Source organism: Passer domesticus, chromosome 34 (genome assembly GCF_036417665.1).
Source record: "Passer domesticus isolate bPasDom1 chromosome 34, bPasDom1.hap1, whole genome shotgun sequence".
Classification (NCBI taxonomy): domain Eukaryota; kingdom Metazoa; phylum Chordata; class Aves; order Passeriformes; family Passeridae; genus Passer; species Passer domesticus.
This window is the reverse complement of record NC_087507.1, coordinates 1,303,006-1,325,894: the sequence shown is the minus strand read 5'-3', so window position 1 is coordinate 1,325,894 and position 22,889 is coordinate 1,303,006. Positions and strand designations below refer to the sequence as shown.

Here is a 22,889-nt window from a genome sequence, read left to right as displayed (position 1 = left end):
GGATTGGTCATTGGGGATGGACACTGAACAGGGCTGGACACCGGGGATGGACACAGGATGGGATTGGTCACCGGGGATGGACACTGAACGGGACTGGACACTGAACAGGATCGGTCATTGGGGATGGACACTGCCAGGTATAACCCACCCCCCACCAGGACCCCCCCGCCCCCAGCCCCACCTGTGGCCGGCGCCGGGCTGCAGCCAGGTGTCGTCCACGGGCGGGGGCACGGGCGTGGTGACGGTGCTGGTGCTGATGTCGCCGATGATGGCCAGCGCCTCCTTGAGCGCGTGGTACATGCGCAGCATCTCGTCCCGCCGCTGCGCCTGCTCCGCCGACTCCTCCATCAGGCTGCTCTGGTCCGACGACGAGTACAGGAAGGCCAGCAGCTCCGAGTGGATGAAATCCTTGGTCTGGGGGCACGAGGGAAGGGCTGGGATGAACAGCTGAGGGGTTGGGAGCGCTCTGGTTTGGGGGAAGATTGGGGTGGGTCCTGTCCTGGTTCCTGTCCCTGAGTGCCACCTGCACGGTTCTGAGGCATTTCCCCAAGGAGGGGACACCCCCCTGTGCCAGGGATGGAAAACTCCTCCAGAATTCTCCCCAAATCCACCCTGAACCTGCTCTGGCACAGCTTGAGGCCCTTTCCTCTTGGCCTGTCCCCTTTGGGAGGAGGGGACAGGATTAGGGGGACAGGGGGAGAGGATCAGCCCCCAGCTGGCTCCAACCTCCTTAAAGGAATTGTCACGAGCCAGGAGGTGCCCTGGAGCCTCCTTGTCCAGGCTGAGCCCCTCCAGCTCCTCCCACAGTTTTCCATCCCCCTTTCCCCCTCACCACCCCCTTTTCCCCATTCCCCAGCCCCTTTTTTCTGTTTTCTGTCTCCTTTTCCCCATTCCCCATCCCCTTTCCCCCCTCCCCATCCCCTTTCCCCCCCTCCCCATCCCCTTTTCCCCCCTCTCAATCCCCTTTTCCCCCTCCCCAGCCCCTTTCCCCCCTCCCCATACCCCTTTCCCCCCTCCCCATCCCCTTTTCCCCCCTCCCCATCCCCTTTCCTCCCTCTCAATCCCCCTTTCCCCATTCTCCATCCTCTTTTCCCCCTCTCAATCCCCTTTCCCCCCTCCCCATCCCCTTTCCCCCCTCCCCATCCCCTTTCCCCCCCCCCCCAGCCCCTTTCCCCCTCACATTGTTGATCATGAGGTGCATGATGGTCTTTGGCATCAGGTCCCGGATGGATTTGTTGATGATCCCCACGTAGGAATCCACGAGGTTGCGGATGGTCTCCACCTGCCTCTCCAGCTGGGGGTCCATGGAGAAGGTGTTCTCCTGGGCGCCGTCCTCGCTCTCCGTCTGCACGGGCAGGGGAGGGTCACCCCGGGATCGGGGGGAGCAGGGGGGATCGGGGGGAACCCCCTGCCCCCAGCGCGGCCCCAGTCCTGTCCTGGGTTATTCCACAGCCCCATTCCTGTCCTGGGTTATTCCCCCAGCCCCATTCCCATCCTGGGGTTATTCCAGAGCCCCATTCCCACTCTGGGGTTATTCCAGAGCCTGTTCCCAGCCCCATTCCTGTCCTGGGTTATTCCACAGCCCCGTTCCCACGCTGGGGTTATTCCAGAACCTGTTCCGAGCCCCATTCCCATCCTGGGTTATTCCAGAGCCCCATTCCCACTCTGGGGTTATTCCAGAGCCTGTTCCCAGCCCCATTCCTGTCCTGGGTTATTCCACAGCCCCGTTCCCATCCTGGGGTTATTCCAGAGCCCCATTCCCACTCTGGGGTTATTCCAGAGCCTGTTCCCAGCCCCATTCCTGTCCTGGGTTATTCCACAGCCCCGTTCCCACGCTGGGGTTATTCCAGAACCTGTTCCGAGCCCCATTCCCATCCTGGGGTTATTCCAGAGCCCCATTCCCACTCTGGGGTTATTCCAGAGCCTGTTCCCAGCCCCATTCCCATCCTGGGGTTATTCCCCCAGCCCCATTCCCATCCTGGGGTTATTCCAGAGCCCCATTCCCACTCTGGGGTTATTCCAGAGCCTGTTCCCAGCCCCATTCCTGTCCTGGGTTATTCCACAGCCCCGTTCCCACGCTGGGGTTATTCCAGAACCTGTTCCGAGCCCCATTCCCATCCTGGGTTATTCCAGAGCCCCATTCCCACTCTGGGGTTATTCCAGAGCCTGTTCCCAGCCCCATTCCCATCCTGGGGTTATTCCCCCAGCCCCATTCCCATCCTGGGTTATTCCAGAGCCTGTTCCTAGCCCCATTCCCATCCTGGGGTTATTCCAGAGCCCCATTCCCATCCTGGGTTTACTCCCCCAGCCCCATTCCCACTCTGGGGTTACTCCCCCAGCCCCATTCCCATCCTGGGGTTACTCCCCCAGCCCCATTCCCATCCTGGGGTTATTCCAGAGCCTGTTCCCATCCTGGGTTTACTCCCCCAGACCCATTCCCATCCTGGGTTTACTCCCCCAGCCCCATTCCCATCCTGGGTTTACTCCCCCAGCCCCATTCCCACTCTGGGGTTATTCCCCCAGACCCATTCCCATCCTGGGGTTATTCCAGAGCCTGTTCCCATCCTGGGTTTACTCCCCCAGCCCCATTCCCATCCTGGGTTATTCCAGAACCTGTTCCCAGCCCCATTCCCAGCCCCATTCCCATCCTGGGTTTACTCCCCCAGCCCCATTCCCATCCTGGGTTTACTCCCCCAGCCCCAGTCCTGTCCTGGGGTTATTCCAGAGCCTGTTCCCAGCCCCATTCCCATCCTGGGGTTATTCCCCCAGCCCCATTCCCACTCTGGGGTTATTCCAGAGCCTGTTCCCAGCCCCATTCCCAGCCCCATTCCCACCCTGGGTTTACTCCCCCAGCCCCATTCCCACCCTGGGTTATTCCAGAGCCTGTTCCCAGCCCCATTCCCATCCCGGGGTAATTCCACAGCCGGGATCCATCCAGCAGCACCCCGGGGATCCCCTCCTCCATCCCCAGGGAGCCCCGGGGTGCTCGTGGCTGCTCCCAGGGCTGCCCCAGCCCCGTGGGCTCCCGATTCACCTGGTCCTTCTCGGGGTAGACCCCCGCCCTGAGGAAGGAGGCTTTCCAGCTGTCCACGTCCTCCTGGGAGTCGCAGGCCAGCTCGATCTGCCGCAGGTCCTTGTACACATTCCTGCAGGGGAGGAGGCCTGCGGGTCAGGGGAGCCCCAAATCCCCCTGGGATCCCGCTGGGAATGCTGGATAAAGCACCCCGAGGGATCCCAGCCTCCGGGAGGAGCCGGGAGCAAGGGAAGGGGAATGCCTGAGGTGCCCAGGAGGGTCCCCCACCTCTGCTCCGTGTTGAAGATGGCGAAGATGTGTTTGGTGGACATGAAGCCCTTCTCCACGTCCCTGATTTTCAGGTTATCCAAAGGCAGCATGTACTTCTTCTCCTTCTCCTGGGAAAGAGGACGAGAGGGAAGCAGGGATGAAGGCCAAGGAATGGGAACAAACCCCGGCGTTGGGAGCTGCAGACCCCAAACTCCTGCTGGGAAAACTCAAGGGGAGATCCCCAGCTCATCCCGTGGAGCCTGGGATGGGGAATTACTCTGGGAAGAATCAGGGACCCCCGGGGGGCTGCTCTGGGAGGGGAGCAGACCCCCTGGGATGGGGGAATTGCTCTGGGAGCAATCAGGGATCCCCAGGGGGCTGCTCTGGGAGGGGAGCAGACCCCCTGGGATGGGGGAATTGCTCTGGGAGCAATCAGGGATCCCCAGGGGGCTGCTCTGGGAGGGGAGCAGACCCCCTGGGATGGGGGAATTGCTCTGGGAGCAATCAGGGAACCCCAGGGGGCTGCTCTGGGAGGGGAGCAGACCCCCTGGGATGGGGAATTGCTTTGGGAGGAACCAGGGAACCCCGGGGGGCTGCTCTGGGAGGGGAGCAGACCCCCTGGGATGGGGGAATTGCTTTGGGAGGAACCAGGGAACCCCGGGGGGCTGCTCTGGGAGGGGAGCAGACCCCCTGGGATGGGGGAATTGCTCTGGGAGGAATCAGGGACCCCCGGGGGGCTGCTCTGGGAGGGGAGCAGACCCCCTGGGATGGGGGAATTGCTTTGGGAAGAATCAGAGACCCCCGGGGGGCTGCTCTGGGAGGGGAGCAGACCCCCTGGGATGGGGGAATTGCTCTGGGAGGAACCAGGGAACCCCGGGGGGCTGCTCTGGGAGGGGAGCAGACCCCCCAAGCCCACCCTGCTGCAGCACAGCTCCCCAGGAATGCGGCTGCGAGGAGCCTGGAGCCTCCTCCAGGCCGGGGCCGCCGGAACGCCAACATCTGGAATTGCTTAGAGCAGCTCCAGCCCCGCTTTGTCTCCAGATGGTCCCAAAAAAAGTGACGTTGGCCTTTGTGGGAGAGAGGCCACGAACCCGGGGCCGGCCCCCCCCCTCTCCCCACACGATTTCCTGACAAACCCTCAGAGCTTTTCCAGGCGGGATTCGGGCTCTGCCACGTCAGGAGCGGACAAAGGCACGGCCCCGGGACGGCGACCCCCGCCCCAAAAAAGCAGCCCAGGACCCCCCCAGAGCCGGGCCGGCGTTCCCAGTGTTCAGACTACCTGTTCAGGTGGGAAGGGATGTACAGTAGTCTGCACATTGGTTACGCCGGCGCGGGCGGCGCCGGGGCCGCAGCGGCCGCGGGTAAGCGGGGACCCCGGGAAGTGGCTTTTGGGAATCGGATTTTTTGGGAATTGGCTTTTGGGAATTGGATTTTGGGAACTGGCTTTTGGGAATTGGCTTTTGGGAATTGGCTTTTGGGAATTGGCTTTTGGGAATTGGATTTTTTGGGAATTGGCTTTTGGGAATTGGATTTTGGGAATTGGCTTTTTGGGAATTGGCTTTTGGGAATTGGCTTTTGGGAATTGGATTTTTTGGGAATTGGCTTTTTGGGAATTGGCTTTTGGGAATTGGATTTTGGGAATTGGATTTTTTGGGAATTGGCTTTTGGGAATTGGCTTTTTTGGGAATTGGCTTTTTGGGAATTGGCTTTTGGGAACTGGGTTTTGGGAATTGCTCCTTTTCCTTCCCGGGAATCGGCCCTTCCTGGGAATTGCCCCTTTCCTGGGAATTGTCCCTTTTCCTTCCCGGGAATTGCTCCTTTTTGGGAATTGCCCTTTCCTGGGAATTGGCCCTTTTGGGAATTGCCCCTTTCCCTGGAATTGCTCTTTTTTGGGAATTGCTCCTTTTCCTTCTCGGGAATTGCCCCTTTTCCTTCCCAGGAATCACTCCTTTTTGGGAATTGCCCCTTCCCGGGAATCTTCCCCCTTCCTGGGAATCTTCCCCAGGAATTACCCCTTCCCAAGAATCGCTCCTTTCCCTTCCCAGGAATTGCCCCTTTCTTGGGAATCATCCCTTTTTGGGAATCATCCCTTTTTGGGAATCATCCCTTTTTGGGAATCATCCCTTTTTGGGAATCACCCCTTTTTGGGAATCGCCCCTTTTTGGGAATCGCCCCTTTTGGAATCGACCTTTTTGGGTCCCCCCCGCCAGGGGAGGAGTGGGATCAGTGGGATTGAGGGGGAGGAAATGCTGGAAAACTCAAAATCTTCAGGGATTTGGGGCTGCCCCTGCTGGGGGGGGTCTGCACTGAGGGGGGGTCTGCACTGAGGGGGGTCTGCACTGAGGGGGGGTCTGCACTGAGGAATCCCCTGGGGAGTGAGGGGGGGTCTGCAGCCCCCTGGACCCCCAAGGAATCCCAGATTCCCTCCCCATTTTTTCCCTCTGGAATCACAGGTTTTCCCAATCTTCCCCCATTTTTCTCTCTGGAACCCCAAATTTCCCCATTTTTTCCCTCTGTAACCCTGGATTTCCCCCATTTTTCTCTCTGGAACCCCAAATTTTCCCAGTTTTTCCCCATTTTTCCCTCTGGCACCCCAGATTTCCCCATTTTTCCCTCTGTAACCCTGGATTTTCCCCCTGGCACCCCAGATTTTCTCCGTTTTCCCCCTGGCACCCCAGATGTCCCCTCTGGCACCCCGCATTTCCCCATTTTTCCCTCTGAAATCCCAGATTTCCCCATTTTTCCCCCTGGCACCCCCATTTTTCCCTCTAGCACCTCACATTTCCCAGTTTTTCCCTCTATCACTCCACATTTCCCTCTGGCACCTCGCATTTCCCCATTTTTCCCTCTGAAATCCCAGATTTTCCCATTTCCCCCCCTGGCACCCCACATTTCCCCATTTTTCCCCTGGCACCCCAGTTTTATCCCATTTTTCCCCCCTCTCACCCCTCATTTTCCCCCCTGGCACCCCAGATTTCCCCATTTTTCCTCTGAAATCCCAGATTTCCCCATTTCCCCCCCTGGCACCCCGCATTTCCCCCCTGCACCCCGGATTTTCCCTGTTTTTCCCTTTGGAACCCCAGTTTTCCCTCTGCCACCCCCGATTTCCCCATTTTTCCCCCCTGGCACCCCATTTTCCCCATTGGCACCCCATTTTTCCCCCGTTTTCCCCCCCTGGCACCCCCATTTTCCCCCCTGGCACCCCATTTTTTCCCCCCTGGCACCCCCATTTTCCCCCTGGCACCCCATTTTTCCCCCGTTTTCCCCCCTGGCACCCCATTTTTCCCCCCTGGCACCCCATTTTTCCCCCGTTTCCCCCCGTACCTCCTCGTCCTTGTACCAGGACAGCGACTCCGCCGTCAGCACGAACCAGTACTCCTTGGAGCCGCCCTTCATGATGCTGATGTTGTTGATGGTGAGCCAGCCCCGGCGGATCACCTGCGGCACGCCGGCACGGCACGGCACAGCGGGGGTCACCGCGGGTCACAGCGATCCCACAGTGATCCCACAGTGATCCCAGAGATCCCAAAGTGATCCCACAGATCCCAAAGTGATCCCACAGAGATCCCAAAGTGATCCCACAGAGATCCCAGAGATCCCAAAGTGATCCCACAGTGATCCCAAAGTGATCCCAAAGTGATCCCGCAGCGATCCCAAAGTGATCCCGCAGTGATCTCAAAGTGATCCCACGGTGAGCCCAAAGCAGGATCCCACAGCAGGGTCCAAAAGTGATCCCAAAGTGATCCCAAAGTGATCCCACAGCAGGGTCCCGCGGGGATCCCAGTGATCCCAAAGTGATCCCACAGTGATCCACAGTCATCCCAAAGTGATACCAAAGTGATCCCACGGTGAGCCCAAAGCAGGATCCCACAGCAGGGTCCCAAAGTCATCCCAAAGTGATCCCACAGCAGGATCCCCCAGTGATCCCGGCCCATCCCGGGTCTATCCCGGGTCTATCCCAGCCCATCTTGGGTCTATCCCACCCCATCCCGGGTCTGTCCCACCCCATCCCGGGTCTGTCCTGGCCCATCCCCATCCCAGGTCTGTCCCGGGTCTGTCCCAGCCCATCCCGGGTCTGTCCCGGATCTGTCCCAGCCCATCCCGGGTCTGTCCCGGGTCTGTCCCAGCCCATCCCGGGTCTATCCCACCCCATCCCGGGTCTATCCCGGGTCTGTCCCCAGCCCATCCCGGGTCTGTCCCGGGTCTATCCCACCCCATCCCGGGTCTATCCCGGGTCTGTCCCACCCCCGGGTCTCTCCCACCCCGGGTTAGTGCCAGGGCTCGGCGGGAAGCGCGGCCGGAGCGGGAGCAGCCCCGGGAAGGGGCAGAGCCGGGTTACACCCGTGGGCCTGCCGCGGCTCCACCGAGACCCCCGGGGGTCCCGGGCCCCTCCCCGGGTGGGTTTCCCAGCACGGGAGCCACGGCAGAGCCCCGGGGTGAGGCAGGAGCCAAGCTGGAGCCGCGGGGAGGACGGAGAGGCCGGGGATTGCAGGGGGCAGGGGAGGGGGGGATTCACCTCCGGGAGCCCCGGTCCCGCCCGGGAACCACCCTGGGGTCGGATCCGAGGGGGTTTTAAAGGAACCGGGGGGTGGGAAGGGGGAGAGGCAGGATCGGGATCGGGAATGTGCAGTGGGAAAGGGATTGGGGCAAACCCCGAGGGGTCGGGGGGATCTGGGGAAAGGGATCGGGGGGAAAAGGGGCTGAAAGGAAAAAGGGGAAGGGGAGAGGGGGGAACTTTGAGGGGAAAAGGGAGAGGGTCTGTGCAGCCCAGCGGGAGCTGGAGCCGCTGGGAAAAGCCCAGGAGCAGGAGGGAGGAAGTTCCTTTAAAACCGACGGATTTTGGCGAGAACAGGGATGGTCTGGGGGCTCGGCAGGGCTCCCACCCCCCATTCCCAGCTCTCCCCCTTCCCCCCGCGACCCCGTCCCGCGGCCGGCCCTGCCCGGAGCTCGGGGGGTCCCGGGGGTCCCCAGGAACAGCCGGGTGGGGGGAGGGAGGTGGAAGTGCCCGAGGAGCCGGGAAAGGGCCGGATCTGAGGCGGGGATTCATGGAATGGGGGGCACAAACCCTCCTGGGGGAGCTGCACCCCTCGGAATCCGTGTTTTGGGAGAATAAAACCTTTCAGTGCCAAGCCTGGCACGCCCTGGCTCTGAATTCCAGCTCTGTCCAAGGCAGGATCCATGAGATTATCCTGGTTTTCCCTGCCCGGGGGGGGCTGAGGCCACCCCCGAGGCTGCAAATCCCAAAGGATTTGGAAAAAATTTGGGTTTGGGTTTGGGTTTGGAAAGGATTCCCTCTCAGACACTTCCACGTTCCTGGAGAGGTGACAAGGCTCCGAGGGGAGCAGTGGGACTGGGACCCCCTGGACCCCCCTCCCTGCCCAGGAGGGAGGAGCTCTGGGGTGGATTGACAGAGCTTGGAGCAGCCAGGCTGGGAATTCTGCTGTGGAATTCCCAAATCCCTCCAAATCCCTCCAAAAAAAACCCGGATTTGGGTGGAGAAATGAACTCCCAGCCCCTCCCTCCACGTGTTCCCAAAAGAATCAAGAGAATCTCACACCCCCCCCCAGCCATTCTGGGCTGAATCAGAAAGATTTTGAAATCAGAAAGATTTTGGCCTCCTGCTTCCCAAAATTTGGGAAAACCAGGAGCAACCTGGATCACCCCAAAGCCCCCCCAGGGGGCACAAACCCAATTTCCACCTGGCTGCTCCCCCTGGGAATCCTTTCCCCCTCCTCTCTCCATCCTGGGGAGCAGGGGGGCGGCGGTTTTGGGGTTTTTTTGGGCTTTTTGGGGATGCTGCTCCTGGCAGGGCCGGCGCTGTCCCGGCACCGTCCCGCTCCGTGGTACTTACCAGGATCTCCCCCTTTGGGCACGCAAAATTAAGGGGGAAAAACACAAAATAAAATAAAAAAAAAAGCAGGAAGAGGAGACAGGGAAAGGGACGGAAGTGACAGGAGAAGGAAAGAGCGAGAAGCACAAAAAAAAAAAAAAGGAGGAAAAAGCAGGAAAACAGCAGAAGAAAACCCGTTACATGCTATTAATGATCATTCCCAGCGTTAATTGCCTTCCGGAGGGGGGCCTGGGGAAGGGGCACGGCCACTCCTGCTCACCCCTGGCAGCAGCACTGGGGGGGACACGGCCCTGGGGACACCCCGGGGTCCTCCCTCACCCCCCCAACTCCCAGGGCTGCACCCCCCGCCCGCTCTGTCCCAAATTCCGCTTCCAGGCGGGAATTCCGCTGCTCCTCCGTGCCCAAACCCGGCCTTGGCATCAGAGCTCACGGATTGGGCTTGGAGCTTGGAGCAGGAGGAAGAGGAGGAGGAGGAATTCCGGGCTCTACCTGGTTGGGGATGGCTCTCTTCTTGTTGGTCTGCGTGTTCCGCTGCTGCGCGCTGGGAAAAAAGGGGGAAAAATGGGATTTTGAGCTGGGGGAGAGGGAGCTGAGCGAGGGAGGAGCCCATCCCAGGGGGGCAGCTCCAGAGCCCCTTCCCGAGGTTTTTCCCAAGGTTTTTCCCGAGGTTTTTCCCGAGGTTTTTGCCCAGGATAGAGGGGGGGAAGTGACACCGGGAACTCCTGGAATTCCCAGGACCGACTCCAGGGGGAGGAGGTTGTGAAACACCCGAGCAGCAGCAGCAGATTCCAGCAGATTCCTGCAGATTCCCCGGGGGAATCCCGACCACCAGGAGCTTCCAGAAAGACCCAACTCCCCCCGGCTGGGGATGGAGCATTACCTGCACCAGGGGGAAAAGCTACCTGGCTCTCCTGAGCACCGAGGGGGCGGAACCGTTAGTCGGGAGCGGGAACAAAATCCGGGAAATCCGTTAGAATCCCCCCCGAGCGGCACGGGGGGGCACTGCCACCCCTGGAGAGGGGGTTTGGGGCAGCTGGGGAGTCCTCCCCGCCTGCCCCGATCCCGACAGCTCCTCCCGGATCCCTGGGCAGGGGTGATCGGGGTGGAGCCAGCTCGGCTGGGAGGAGAAGCTCCAGGATCCCAAATCCAGAGGAGAAATGGGAGGAGAAGCTCCAGGATCCCAAATCCAGAGCTGGACTGGGAGGAGAAGCTCCAGGAGCCCAAATCCAGAGCTCAACTGGGAGGAAAAACTTCAGGACCCCAAACCCAAACTCAACTGGGAGGAAAAGCTCCAGGAGCCCAAATCCAGAGGAGAAATGGGAGGAGAAGCTCCAGGAGCCCAATTCCAGACCAGAAATGGGAGGAGAAGCTCCAGGATCCCAAATCCAGACCAGAAATGGGAGGAAAAGCTCCAGGAGCCCAAATCCAGACCAGAAATGGGAGGAGAAGCTCCAGGATCCCAAATCCAGAGGAGAAATGGGAGGAGAAGCTCCAGGATCCCAATTCCAGAGGAGAAATGGGAGGAGAAGCTCCAGGAGCCCAAATCCAGACCAGAAATGGGAGGAGAAGCTCCAGGAGCCCAATTCCAGAGCTGGACTGGGAGGAGAAGCTCCAGGAGCCCAATTCCAGAGCTGGACTGGGAGGAGAAGCTCCAGGATCCCAATTCCAGAGCAGAAATGGGAGGAAAAGCTCCAGGATCCCAAATCCAGACCAGAAATGGGAGGAAAAGCTCCAGGATCCCAAACCCAGACCAGAAATGGGAGGAGAAGCTCCAGGAGCCCAAATCCAGACCAGAAATGGGAGGAGAAGCTCCAGGAGCCCAAATCCAGACCAGAAATGGGAGGAGAAGCTCCAGGAGCCCAATTCCAGAGCTGAACTGGGAGGAGAAGCTCCAGGATCCCAATTCCAGAGGAGAAATGGGAGGAAAAGCTCCAGGATCCCAAATCCAGAGCTGGACTGGGAGGAGAAGCTCCAGGAGCCCAATTCCAGAGGAGAAATGGGAGGAGAAGCTCCAGGATCCCAAACCCAAACTCAACTGGGAGGAGAAGCTTCAGGATTCCAGTTCCAAGGCTGGACTGGGAGGAGAAGCTCCGGGATCCCAAACTCAACTGGGAGGACAAACTCCAGGATCCCAATTCCAAGGCTGAACTGGGAGGAGAAGCTCCAGGATCCCAATTCCAGAGCTCAACTGGGAGGACAAACTCCAGGATCCCAATTCCAAGGCTGAACTGGGAGGAGAAGCTCCAGGATCCCAGATCCAGAGCTCAACTGGGAGGAAAAATTTCAGGATCCCAATTCCAAGGCTGAATTGGGAGGAGCAGCTCCAGGATCCCAATTCCAGAGCTGGACTGGGAGGAGAAGCTCCAGGATCCCAAACCCAAACTCTACTGGGAGGACAAACTCCAGGATCCCAATTCCAAGGCTGAATTGGGAGGAAAAGCTACAGGAGCCCAAACCCAAGGCTGAACTGGGAGGAGAAGCTCCAGGACCCCAAAGCCAAGGAGAAGCTCCAGGACCCCAAAGCCAAGGAGAAGCTCCAGGATCCCAGTTCCAAGGAGAAGCTCCAGGATCCCAGTTCCAAGGAGAAGCTCCAGGACCCCAATTCCAAGGAGAAGCTCCAGGACCCCAGTTCCAAGGAGAAGCTCCCAGCTCCCAGCCCCTCGGGGAGCCTCCCCAGCCCCCCCAGCCCCCGGGAAGGGGCCGGGATGCCCTGGGGAGGTGGATGCTCCCGGTACCCACCCGGTGGCCACGTGCTGCTCAGTGAAACAGCTGGGCCAGGAGAGCAGCAGGACAGTCCAGAGACAGAGAGAGGTGATGGATCCAGGGGGAGACAGCAGAGAGCAGGGAGGGTCACCGGAGAGGAAAAGAGAGAAAAAAGGGGGAAAAGAGAAAAAAAACCAGGAGGAGGAGTGTGGGAATGAAGGGGAAGGAGGGGGGTGGGCTCCAGGCACCCTGAGTGCAGTGTGGGAGCTTCCCAGAGGTTTGGGGCTGGAAAACACCAGGAAAACTCAAGGGAAGGGGGCGGGGAGAGGATGAGGAGGGACGAGAGGACAAGGAGCAATTCCTGCCCTGGGGCAGCTCCAGCAGCCTGAACCACCAGGATTCACCCCAATTCCCGAGGCTGGGGCTTTTCCCGGCCCCTTCCCTGCAGGAATCGGGTGCCAGAGGTGCTGCTGGGCGACTCCAGCCTCCCCCAGAATGGAAACACAGCCCCACAAGGCTGTGGGAAGGCGGGAATTCCCCCCAGGACAAGAAAAACTCACTTGGCGAAGCCGATGAAATCCTCGTGGTTGGTGTTGATGTAGGAGAGCTCGATGTCGATGAGCAGCAGGATCTGAGGGAAGCAGGGGTCAGGGAAGGGGGGATCCCTCCCTGGGACGGGATTGGGATTGGGACGGGATTGGGACGGGATTGGGATTGGGATGGGATTGGGATTGGGATGGGATTGGGATTGGGACGGGATTGGGACAGGATTGGGATTGGGATGGGATGGGATTGGGATGGGATTGGGATTGGGATGGGATTGGGATTGGGATGGGATTGGGACGGGATTGGGATTGGGACGGGATTGGGATGGGATTGGGATTGGGATGGGATTGGGACGGGATTGGGATGGGATTGGGATTGGGATGGGATTGGGACAGGATTGGGATTGGGATGGGATGGGATTGGGATGGGATTGGGATTGGGATGGGATTGGGACGGGATTGGGACGGGATTGGGACGGGATTGGGATGGGATTGGGATTGGGATGGGATTGGGATTGGGATGGGATTGGGACGGGATTGGGATTGGGACGGGATTGGGACGGGATTGGGATGGGATTGGGACGGGGCCCCATCCCAGACAGGGATCCCCGACCCCAAAGGGCAATTCCCAGCTTTGGGAGAGGCAGCTCCTGCTCCCGGGGGGAATTCTGCTCCCTGAGAACAACTCCATCCTCAGAAGGGGGGATCCCCTCCCGGGGTGCGGCTGGGGAGGGGGCTGAGGAGGGGGGCTGGGGAGGGGGCCGGGGAGGGGGCTGGGAGGGGAGCTGGGGAAGGGGCTGGGGAGGGGGCTGGGCAGGGGGCTGGGGAGGGGCTGGGGAGGGGGCTGGGAGGGGGCTGGGGAGGGGCTGGTGAGGGGGCTGGGGAGGGGGCTGGGGAGGGGGCTGGGGAGGGGGCTGGGAGGGGGCTGGGCAGGGGCTGGGGAGGGGGCTGGGGAGGGGGCTGGGGAGGGGGCTGGGGAGGGGCTGGGGAGGGGGCTGGGGAGGGGCTGGGGAGGGGCTGGGGAGGGGGCTGGGGAGGGGGCTGGGGAGGGGGCTGGGGAGGGGCTGGGGAGGGGCTGGGGAGGGGGCTGGGGAGGGGCTGGGGAGGGGGCTGGGGAGGGGCTGGGCAGGGGGCTGGGGAGGGGAGCTGGGGAGGGGGCTGGGCAGGGGGCTGGGGAGGGGCTGGGCAGGGGGCTGGGCAGGGGGCTGGGGAGGGGCTGGGCAGGGGGCTGGGGAGGGGCTGGGCAGGGGGCTGAGCAGGGTCTGGGGAGGGGGCTGGGCAGGGGGCTCACCTGCTCCTTGGTCTTGCCCTCGCGCTCGCGGATGTGCGTGGTGACGATGCGCTCGGTCTCCTCGCGCAGCCGGGGGTAGGAGCCCAGCTGGGAAAGGGGAAAGGGCAAAGGAGCTGCAGGGTGGGGGCCGGCACCAAAAACCCCAAATCCCGGCCAGTCCCGGCCCCAAAATCCCGGCAGATCCATCGGGGTCCGTCCAGGAACTCCAGCAGAGACCCAGGAGGGCTCAGCTTGAGCCCAGACTTTACCGGGGGGGTTTGGGAGGAGGGAGGGGCGGGGGGGGGGGCTGGAAGGGCTCCAGACAGAGAGCCCTGACTGGTGGCACTGGGCTGACCAGTATGTCACTGTTACTGGGCTGACCAGTCCCATACTGGTGTCACTGGGCTGACCAGTCCCTGACTGGTGGCACTGGGCTGACCAGTCCCTGACTGGTGTTACTGGGCTGACCAGTATGTCACTGTCACTGGGCTGACCAGTACCTGACTGGTGTTACTGGGCTGACCAGTATGTCACTGTCCATTGCCTGACCAGTCTCGTACTGGTTTTACTGGGCTGACCAGTCCCATACCGGTGCCATTGGGCTGACCAGTCCCTTACTGGTGTCACTGGGCTGACCAGTATGTCACTGTCCATGGCCTGACCAGTCCCTTACTGGTGCACTGGGCTGACCAGTATGTCACTGTCCATGGCCTGACCAGTACCTTACTGGTGCACTGGGCTGACCAGTATGTCACTGTTACTGGGCTGACCAGTCCCATACTGGTGTTACTGGGCACACCAGTACCTTACTGGTGCACTGGCGCACGGTGTTGATGAGCTCCTGGATCACCAAATCCACGCATTTCAGGCACGGCTCCTTCAGCTTCACCACCTGCTTCTTGACGATGGCCTCGAAGGCCAGGTCTGGTGTGAACAGCCCCGTCCTGCAGGGGGGAAACGGGATTGGGATTGGGATGGGGATGGGATGGGATTGGGACGGGATTGGGATGGGATTGGGATGGGATTGGGATGGGATTGGGATGGGATTGGGATGGGATTGGGATTGGGGTTGGGATTGGGGTTGGGATGGGATTGGGATGGGATTGGGATTGGGATGGGATTGGGATTGGGATTGGGGTTGGGATGGGATTGGGATTGGGGTTGGGATGGGATTGGGATTGGGATGGGATTGGGATTGGGATGGGATTGGGATTGGGGTTGGGATGGGATTGGGATTGGGATGGGATTGGGATGGGATTGGGGTTGGGATGGGATTGGGATGGGATTGGGGTTGGGATGGGATTGGGATGGGATTGGGATGGGATTGGGGTTGGGATGGGATTGGGATGGGATTGGGATGGGATTGGGATTGGGACAGGATTGGGACGGGATTGGGATTGGGATGGGATTGGGATTGGGATTGGGACGGGATTGGGATGGGATTGGGATGGGATTGGGATGGGATTGGGACGGGATTGGGATTGGGATGGGATTGGGATGGGATTGGGATGGGATTGGGATGGGATTGGGATGGGATTGGGATTGGGATGGGATTGGGATGGGATTGGGATGGGATTGGGATGGGATTGGGATTGGGATGGGATTGGGATGGGGTTGGGATGGGGTTGGGATGGGATTGGGATGGGATGGGATGGGATGGGATGGGATTGGGATGGGATTGGGATGGGATTGGGATGGGATTGGGATGGGATTGGGACGGGATTGGGATTGGGATGGGATTGGGATGGGATTGGGACGGTATTGGGATTGGGATGGGATTGGGGTTGGGATGGGATTGGGATGGGATTGGGATGGGATTGGGATGGGATTGGGATTGGGACGGGATTGGGACGGGATTGGGATGGGATTGGGGTTGGGATGGGATTGGGATTGGGATGGGATTGGGATGGGGATTGGGATTGGAATTGGGATTGGGATGGGATTGGGATTGGGATGGGATTGGGACGGGATTGGGACAGGATTTGGATGGGATTGGGACGGGATTGGGATTGGGATGGGATTGGGATGGGATTGGGATGGGATTGGGACGGGATTTGGATGGGATTGGGATGGGATTGGGACGGGATTGGGATTGGGACGGGATCGGGACGGGATTGGGATTGGATTGGGACTGGGATGGGATTTGCACAGGGCCCCATCCCAGACAGGGATCCCCGACCCCAAAGACAATTCCCGGCTTTGGGAGAGGCCGCTCCCGCTCCCGGGGGAATTCTGCTCCCTGAGAACAACTCCATCCCCAGAGGGGGATCCCGGCTCCAGGAGAGCCCCCGCCGCGTTCCCCGGGGAATGTGGGTTTGGGAGCTGTGTCCAGGGAGGGTCCCGGGGGTACTTGCCTCACCCCGTGGATGTTCTTGATGGCGTAGCTGATCTCCCGCCTCAAATCCTTCTCGTCGAATTCCATCTGCGGGACAGGGAGCGGCAAGCAGCGATCAGGAATCAGGAATCAATCAGGAATCCGGGATCAATCGGGAATCCGGGATCAATCGGGAATCAGGAATCAATCAGGAATCAATCAGGAACCAGGAATCAATCAGGAATCAGGAATCAATCAGGAATCAATCAGGAATCAGGAATCAATCAGGAATCAGGAATCAATCAGGAATCAGGAATCAATAGGAATCAGTCAGGAACCAGGAATCAATCAGGAATCAGGAATCAATCGGGAATCAATCAGAAACCAGGAATCAATCAGAAACCAAGAATCAATCAGAAACCAGGAATCAATCGGGAATCAGGAATCAATCAGAAATCAGGAATCAATCGGGAATCAGGAATCAATCGGGAATCAGGAATCAATCAGAAATCAGGAATCAATCACGAATCAATCAGGAACCAGGAATCAATCAGGAATCAATCAGGAATCAGGAATCAATCAGGAACCAGGAATCAGGAATCAATCGGGAATCAGGAATAAATCAGGAATCAGGAATCAATCAGAAATCAGGAATCAATCGGGAATCAGGAATCAATCGGGAATCAGGAATCAATCGGGAATCAGGAATAAATCAGGAATCAGGAATCAATCAGGAATCAGGAATCAATCAGGAATCAATCAGAAATCAGGAATCAGAAATCAGGAATTGGGAACCAAGAATCAGAAATTGGGAATCCGGAATCAGGAATCAACCAGAAATCAGGAACCAGAAATCAATCAGGAAATCAGAAATCAGGAATCGGGAACCAGGAATCAGAAATTAATCAGAAATCAGGAATCAATCAGGAATCAGGAATCAGAAATTAATCAGAAATCAGGAATCAATCAGGAATCAGGAATCAATCAGGAATCAGGAATCAGGAATCAGAAATAAATCAGGAATCAATCAGGAATCAGGAATCAGAAATTAATCAGAAACCAGGAAACAATCAGAAATCAGGAATCAAGAATCAGAAATTAATCAGAAATCAGGAATCAATCAGGAATCAGGAATTAATCAGAAATCAGGAATCAATCAGGAATCAGGAATCAGAAATAAATCAGAAATCAGGAATCAATCAGGAATCAGAAATAAATCAGAAATCAATCAGGAATCGGGAATCAGGAATCAGAAATTAATCAGAAATCAGGAATCAATCAGGAATCAGGAATCAGAAATAAATCAGAAATCAATCAGGAATCAGGAATCAGGAATTAATCAGAAATCAATCAGGAATCAGGACTGTCCCACTGTCCAGCAGCCAGAGAACCACACCAGAATGACCCATGCGAGGATCTGCCTCAAACCTCGGGATTTTTATGGGACCGTGGCACGGTTTGGGTTGGAAAATCCCCCAGGGAGAGGAACCCCCATCCTCACCTTCACCAGCTCGAAGGGGAACCTCTCGTGGAAAATCCGGTTGATCCTGGCGCCCCCGGAGAGCTCCAGGGTGTCCACCTGGTCTCCTGAGCCCTCAATCCTCTTCTCAAAGTCCACCCCGAACTGCTGCACCATCCTGGGGCAGGGAAATCGGGAATGAGGGAGCGAAAATCCCCCAAATCCCGGCAGCTGGAAGTGAAAATCCCATTTTCCTGCGGTGTGGGAGGGACAGGAGCCATGCAGGGAATGCAGGGGTTTTCCAGGAGAGGTTTTCCCATCCCTCCCCCGAGCCCAGCGGGAACACTCCGGGCTGGGAAAGCCGAAAATCCCGCTGAGAAAACCCAAAATCCCACCTAAAATCCCGCCGGGAAAACCCAAAATCCGGCCGGGAAAACCCAAAATCCCGCCAGGAAAACCCAAAATCCACCCGGGAAAACCCAAAATCCCCCCGGGAAAGCCCAAAATCCCACTGGGAAAACCCAAAATCCCCCCGGGAAAAGCCCAAAATCCTGCTGGGAAAACCCAAAATCCACCCGGGAAAACCCAAAATCCACCTGGGAAAACCCAAAATCCCGCCGGGAAAAGCCAAAATCCCACGGGGAAAACCCAAAATCACGCCAGGAAAACCCAAAATCCCCCCGGGAAAACCCAAAATCCCGCCGGGAAAACCCAAAATCCCCCCGGGAAAACCCAAAATCCCACCTAAAATCCCACCGGGAAAGCCCCAAATCCCGGCAGGAAAACCCAAAATCCCGCTGGGAAAGCCCAAAATCCCGCCGGGAAAACCCAAAATCCCCCCGGGAAAGCCCAAAATCCTGCCGGGATTATTCCAAAATCCCACCTAAAATCCCCCCGGGAAAGCCCAAAATCCTGCCGGGATTATTCCAAAATCCCGCCGGGAAAGCCCAAAATCCACCCGGGAAAGCCCAAAATCCCACTGGGAAAACCCAAAATCCTGCCGGGAAAACCCCAAAATCCCACTGGGAAAACCCAAAATCCTGCCGGGAAAACCCCAAATCCCTCCGGGAAAACCCAAAATCCCGCCGGGAAAATGCAAAATCCCTCCGGGAGAGATCAAAATCCTTCCGGGAAAACCCAAAAACCCCAAATCCCCCCGGGAAAACCCAAAATCCGGCCGGGAAAACCCAAAATCCGGCCGGGAAAGCCCCAAATCCCTCCGGGAGAGCCCAAAATCCCAAAATCCCGCCGGGAAAACCCAAAATCCCCAAATCCCCGGATTTGCCCCGCGAGGCACCCACTGCAGCAGCGCTTTGGTTTTGCGCGCGGGGTCGTCGGGACGGAAGTTCTTGTACTCCTCCACCTCCTTCTCCAGCGACAGCAGCTGGCTCTGCAGCTTGCTGCGCAGCGCCGGCAGCGTCTCGCGGATGTGGTTCGTGAGTTGCTGCGAGGGATGGGGACACTGAGCTGGGAGCCAGGAAAAATCCGCTTTTCCTGGGTACAAATGGGGTGTGCCGGGGGGAAAATCCCGATTTTTCAGGTAAAAATGGGGTGTCCAACCCAGAAAATCCGCTTTTTCTGGGTACAAACGGGGTGTGCCAGGGGGAAAATCCCGATTTTCTGGTACAAATGGGGTGTCCAACCCAGCTAATCCGCTTTTCCTGGGATAAATGGGGTATGCCAGGGGGAAAATCCCGATTTTCCAGGTAAAAATGGGCTGTGCCACCTGGAAAAATCCGCTTTTCCTGGGTACAAACGGGGTGTGCCACGGGGAAAATCCCGATTTTCCAGGTAAAAATGGGCTGTCCAACCCAGAAAATCAATTTTTTCTGGGACAAATGGGCTGTGCCACGGGGAAAATCCTGATTTTTCAGGTAAAAGTGGGCTGTCCCATGGGGAAAATCCCAATTTTCCAGGTACAAATGGGCTGTGCCACCCAGAAAATCCATTTTTTTCTGGGACAAATGACCTGTCCCACCCAGAAAATCCCATTTTCCCAGGCACAAATGACCTGTCCCAGGGGGAAAATCCCACTTTCCCCGGTGGGAAGGGGCTGTTCCATGGGGAAAATCCCACTTTTCCCAGGCGGGAAGGGGCTTTCCCATGGGGAAAATCCCACTTTTCCAGGCACAAATGACCTGTCCCACCAGGAAAATCCACTTTTCCAGGCACAAATGACCTGTCCCACCAGGAAAATCCACTTTTCCAGGTACAAATGACCTGTCCCACCAGGAAAATCCACTTTCCCAGGTAAAAATGGGCTGTGCCACCCAGCAAATCCATTTTTTCTGGGACAAATGACCTGTCCCACCAGGAAAATCCCATTTTCCCAGGCACAAATGACCTGTCCCAGGGGGAAAATCCCACTTTCCCAGGCGGGAAGGGGCTTTCCCATGGGGAAAATCCCATTTTTCCAGGCAGGAATGACCTGTCCCAGCAGGAAAATCCACTTTTCCAGGTGGGAATGACCTGTCCCAGCAGGAAAATCCCACTTGTGCAGCCGTCCCACCTGGTTGAGGACCCTCTGCAGGTGCGGCGTGCCCATGCGCTCGGCCATGTGCCGGTAGGCCGGGTGCGACAGGAAGAACTTGCGCTCGGCCGCCAGCGCGGCGCGGATGTCCTTCTTGCCATCGATGTCCTTCTGGCTGCGGTTCACCACGCCGATGTAGCCTGGCACCAGGGGACACCGGGGGGCACCGTGGGGACACCGTGGCATGGCACAGACACCACAGCACCGTGGGGACACCGTGACACAGTGGGGACACCATGAGGACACCGTGGGGACAACGTGACACAGTGGGGACACCGTGGGGACAACGTGACACAGTGGGGACACCATAGGGACAACGTGGGGACACCACAGCACAGAGAGGACAACGTGGGGACACCATGGCACGGTGGGGACACCGTGGGGACACCGTGGGGACGCCATGGGGACACCATGGCATGGCAGGGACACCACAGCACCATGGGGACACGGTGACACCGTGGGGACACCGCGGGGACACCGTGGGGACACCACAGCACAGACTGACCCAAGGGGGACACAAGGGACACACAGAGTGACCTGAGGGAACACAGAGCAGGGGACACACAGAGTGACCTGAGGGAGACACACAGAGTGACCCAAGGAGGACACAGAGAACACACACAGTGACCTGAGGGGCACACGGGGCACACGGGGGACACACAGAGTGACCCGAGGGGGACACACAGAGTGAGCCGAGGGGATACAGGGCAGGGGACACTGGGGACACACACAGTGACCTGAGGGGCACACGGGGCACACACACAGTGACCTGAGGGGGACAGAAGGGACACACAGAGTGACCCGAGGGGGACAGAAAGGACACACAGAGTGACCCGAGGGGGACAGAAAGGACACACACAGTGACCCGAGGGGCACACGGGGCACACACAGAGTGACCCGAGGGGGACAGAAAGGACACACAGAGTGACCCGAGGGGCACACGGGGCGCCCGGGCCAGCCGCACCTCTCCGCAGGGGCAGCAGTTTGTTCTCCAGCACGTCCCGGGCGTCGGTGCCCTCGTCCATCAGGTCCAGCTTGGTGATGACCCCGATGGTCCTCAGCCCTGCGGAGCCCAGCGTCGATGCCCTGACCCCCAGCCAAGCACAGCGGGGCCCCGCGGCGCAGAAAGGACCCCCCAGCCCCGCCAGGGCAGGAGGAAGAGGACGAGGAAGGCAGAGAAGCCCCTCCCGGGGCCAGCCCCATCCCTTTACCCTGCGGATCCACCTCCTTGGCCATCTTGAGCGCGTCCGAGTTGGCCAGGTCCATGTTGGCCGGTGTGACGGCCAGGATGAGGCTGCTCTCCCTGCTGATGAACTGCAGGATCATGTCCCGGATCTGGAACTCGATGTCCTGCGGCTGATCCCCCACGGGCACCTTGGTGATCCCCGGCAGGTCGATCAGGGTCAGGTTCAGCACTGGGGGGACAGGGGCGGGTGAGGATCCCCTCTGGGGGGGGAGCCGCTCCTGCACGGCCCCAGAACCCCCCGACTTTTCCCCGATTTTTCCCAGATTTTTCACAGATTTTTCCCCAACTTTTCACAGATTTTTCCCCGATTTTTCCCCGATTTTTCCCCGATTTCCCCCGATTTTTCCCCGACTTTTCCCCGATTTTTCCCCAACTTTTCCCCGATTTTTCCCCAACTTTTCCCAGATTTTTCCCCGGTTTTTCCCAGATTTTTCCCAGATTTTTCCCCGATTTTTCCCCAACTTTTCCCAGATTTTTCCCCGGTTTTTCCCAGATTTTTCACAGATTTTTCACAGATTTTTCCCCAATTTTTCCCAGATTTTTCACAGATTTTCCCCCGATTTTTCCCGGATTTTTCCCAGATTTTCCTCCGATTTTCCCAGATTTTTCCCCGATTTTTCCCCGATTTTTCCCAGATTTCCCCCCGATTTTCCCCAATTTTTCCCAGATTTTTCCCCGATTTTTCACAGATTTTTCCCAGATTTTTCCCCAATTTTTCCCAGATTTTTCCCCGGGTTTTCCCAGATTTTTCCCCGACTTTTCCCAGATTTTTCCCCGATTTTTCCCAGATTTTTCACAGATTTTTCCCAGATTTTTCACAGATTTTTCACAGACTTTTCCCCAATTTTTCACAGATTTTTCCCCGATTTTTCCCAGATTTTTCTCAGATTTTTCCCCGATTCTCCCAGATTTTTCCGAGATTTTTCCCCGACTTTTCCCAGATTTTTCCCCGATTTTCCCCAATTTTTCCCCGATTTTCCCAGATTTTCCCCCGATTTTGGCCCGATTTTGGCCCGTTCTCCCTCACCGTGGGGGGAGTACACGCGCAGGTTGATGGGCACGGGGGAGATGCCCTTGTTGGTGCCCGTCACCCGGTCGGTCTCGGCCTCGATCTCCTGCCGGACCTCATCGAAGTCCGTGAACTTCTTGGATTTGCAGTGCAGGAACTCGGCATATTCTGGAAGGGATTGGGGAGTCAAAAACGGGGAATGTTTGGGGGGATGGGGATGGAGCAAGCAGGGGGATATGGAGGGGGGAGTGGGGAATGTGGGGAAGGGGCTGCAGGACGTGGGGAAGGGGCTGCAGGACACCCAGGAGGGGTGCAGGATGTGGGGAAGGGGCTGCAGGACATGAGGAGGGGCTGCAGGACACCCAGGAGGGGTGCAGGATGTGGGGAAGGGGCTGCAGGATGTGGGGAAGGGGCTGCAGGATGTGGGGAAGGGGCTGCAGCACACAGGGAAGGGGCTGGATCCCGCTCTGCCCACAACAAGGGCTTGCAGCAGCTCTGGGATGGTGCAATTTCCTTCCTCCTTCCCTGCGTGTGGGCAGAGCGGAAACCTCGGCTGGAGCCACCCCAGACACCTCAGCCCTGAGCCCTCAGCCCTCACCAACCTTCCCTCAGCTCCAGGACTGCCTGTTCCCAACTTCCTCAGCTCCAGGAGGGCACCAGGGGCTCAGGGATTCACCCA

The 22,889-nt window shown here is 58.4% G+C and overlaps 1 protein-coding gene across 4 annotated transcripts in view; it reads right to left on the bottom strand.

The window, feature by feature from the left end:
- DNM2 (dynamin 2) overlaps positions 1–22,889 on the bottom strand; it is a 32,455-nt gene that overhangs the window by 2,645 nt on the left and 6,921 nt on the right. The window contains exons 3-20 of one of the 4 annotated variants that reach the window (XM_064402016.1): positions 22,229–22,378; positions 21,167–21,370; positions 20,920–21,018; positions 19,935–20,095; positions 18,727–18,869; positions 17,468–17,603; positions 16,007–16,074; positions 14,458–14,596; positions 13,674–13,760; positions 12,398–12,468; positions 11,874–11,903; positions 9,624–9,675; positions 9,135–9,146; positions 6,608–6,721; positions 3,302–3,411; positions 3,035–3,146; positions 1,181–1,345; positions 182–414 (exon numbers count right to left, since the gene is read on the bottom strand). In XM_064402016.1, the coding sequence (XP_064258086.1) occupies positions 182–414; positions 1,181–1,345; positions 3,035–3,146; positions 3,302–3,411; positions 6,608–6,721; positions 9,135–9,146; positions 9,624–9,675; positions 11,874–11,903; positions 12,398–12,468; positions 13,674–13,760; positions 14,458–14,596; positions 16,007–16,074; positions 17,468–17,603; positions 18,727–18,869; positions 19,935–20,095; positions 20,920–21,018; positions 21,167–21,370; positions 22,229–22,378 (2,086 nt within the window). The remainder of the gene's footprint in view (positions 1–181; positions 415–1,180; positions 1,346–3,034; positions 3,147–3,301; positions 3,412–6,607; positions 6,722–9,134; positions 9,147–9,623; positions 9,676–11,873; positions 11,904–12,397; positions 12,469–13,673; positions 13,761–14,457; positions 14,597–16,006; positions 16,075–17,467; positions 17,604–18,726; positions 18,870–19,934; positions 20,096–20,919; positions 21,019–21,166; positions 21,371–22,228; positions 22,379–22,889) is intronic. The other 3 variants (XM_064402017.1, XM_064402018.1, XM_064402019.1) reach the window with 3 other exon arrangements.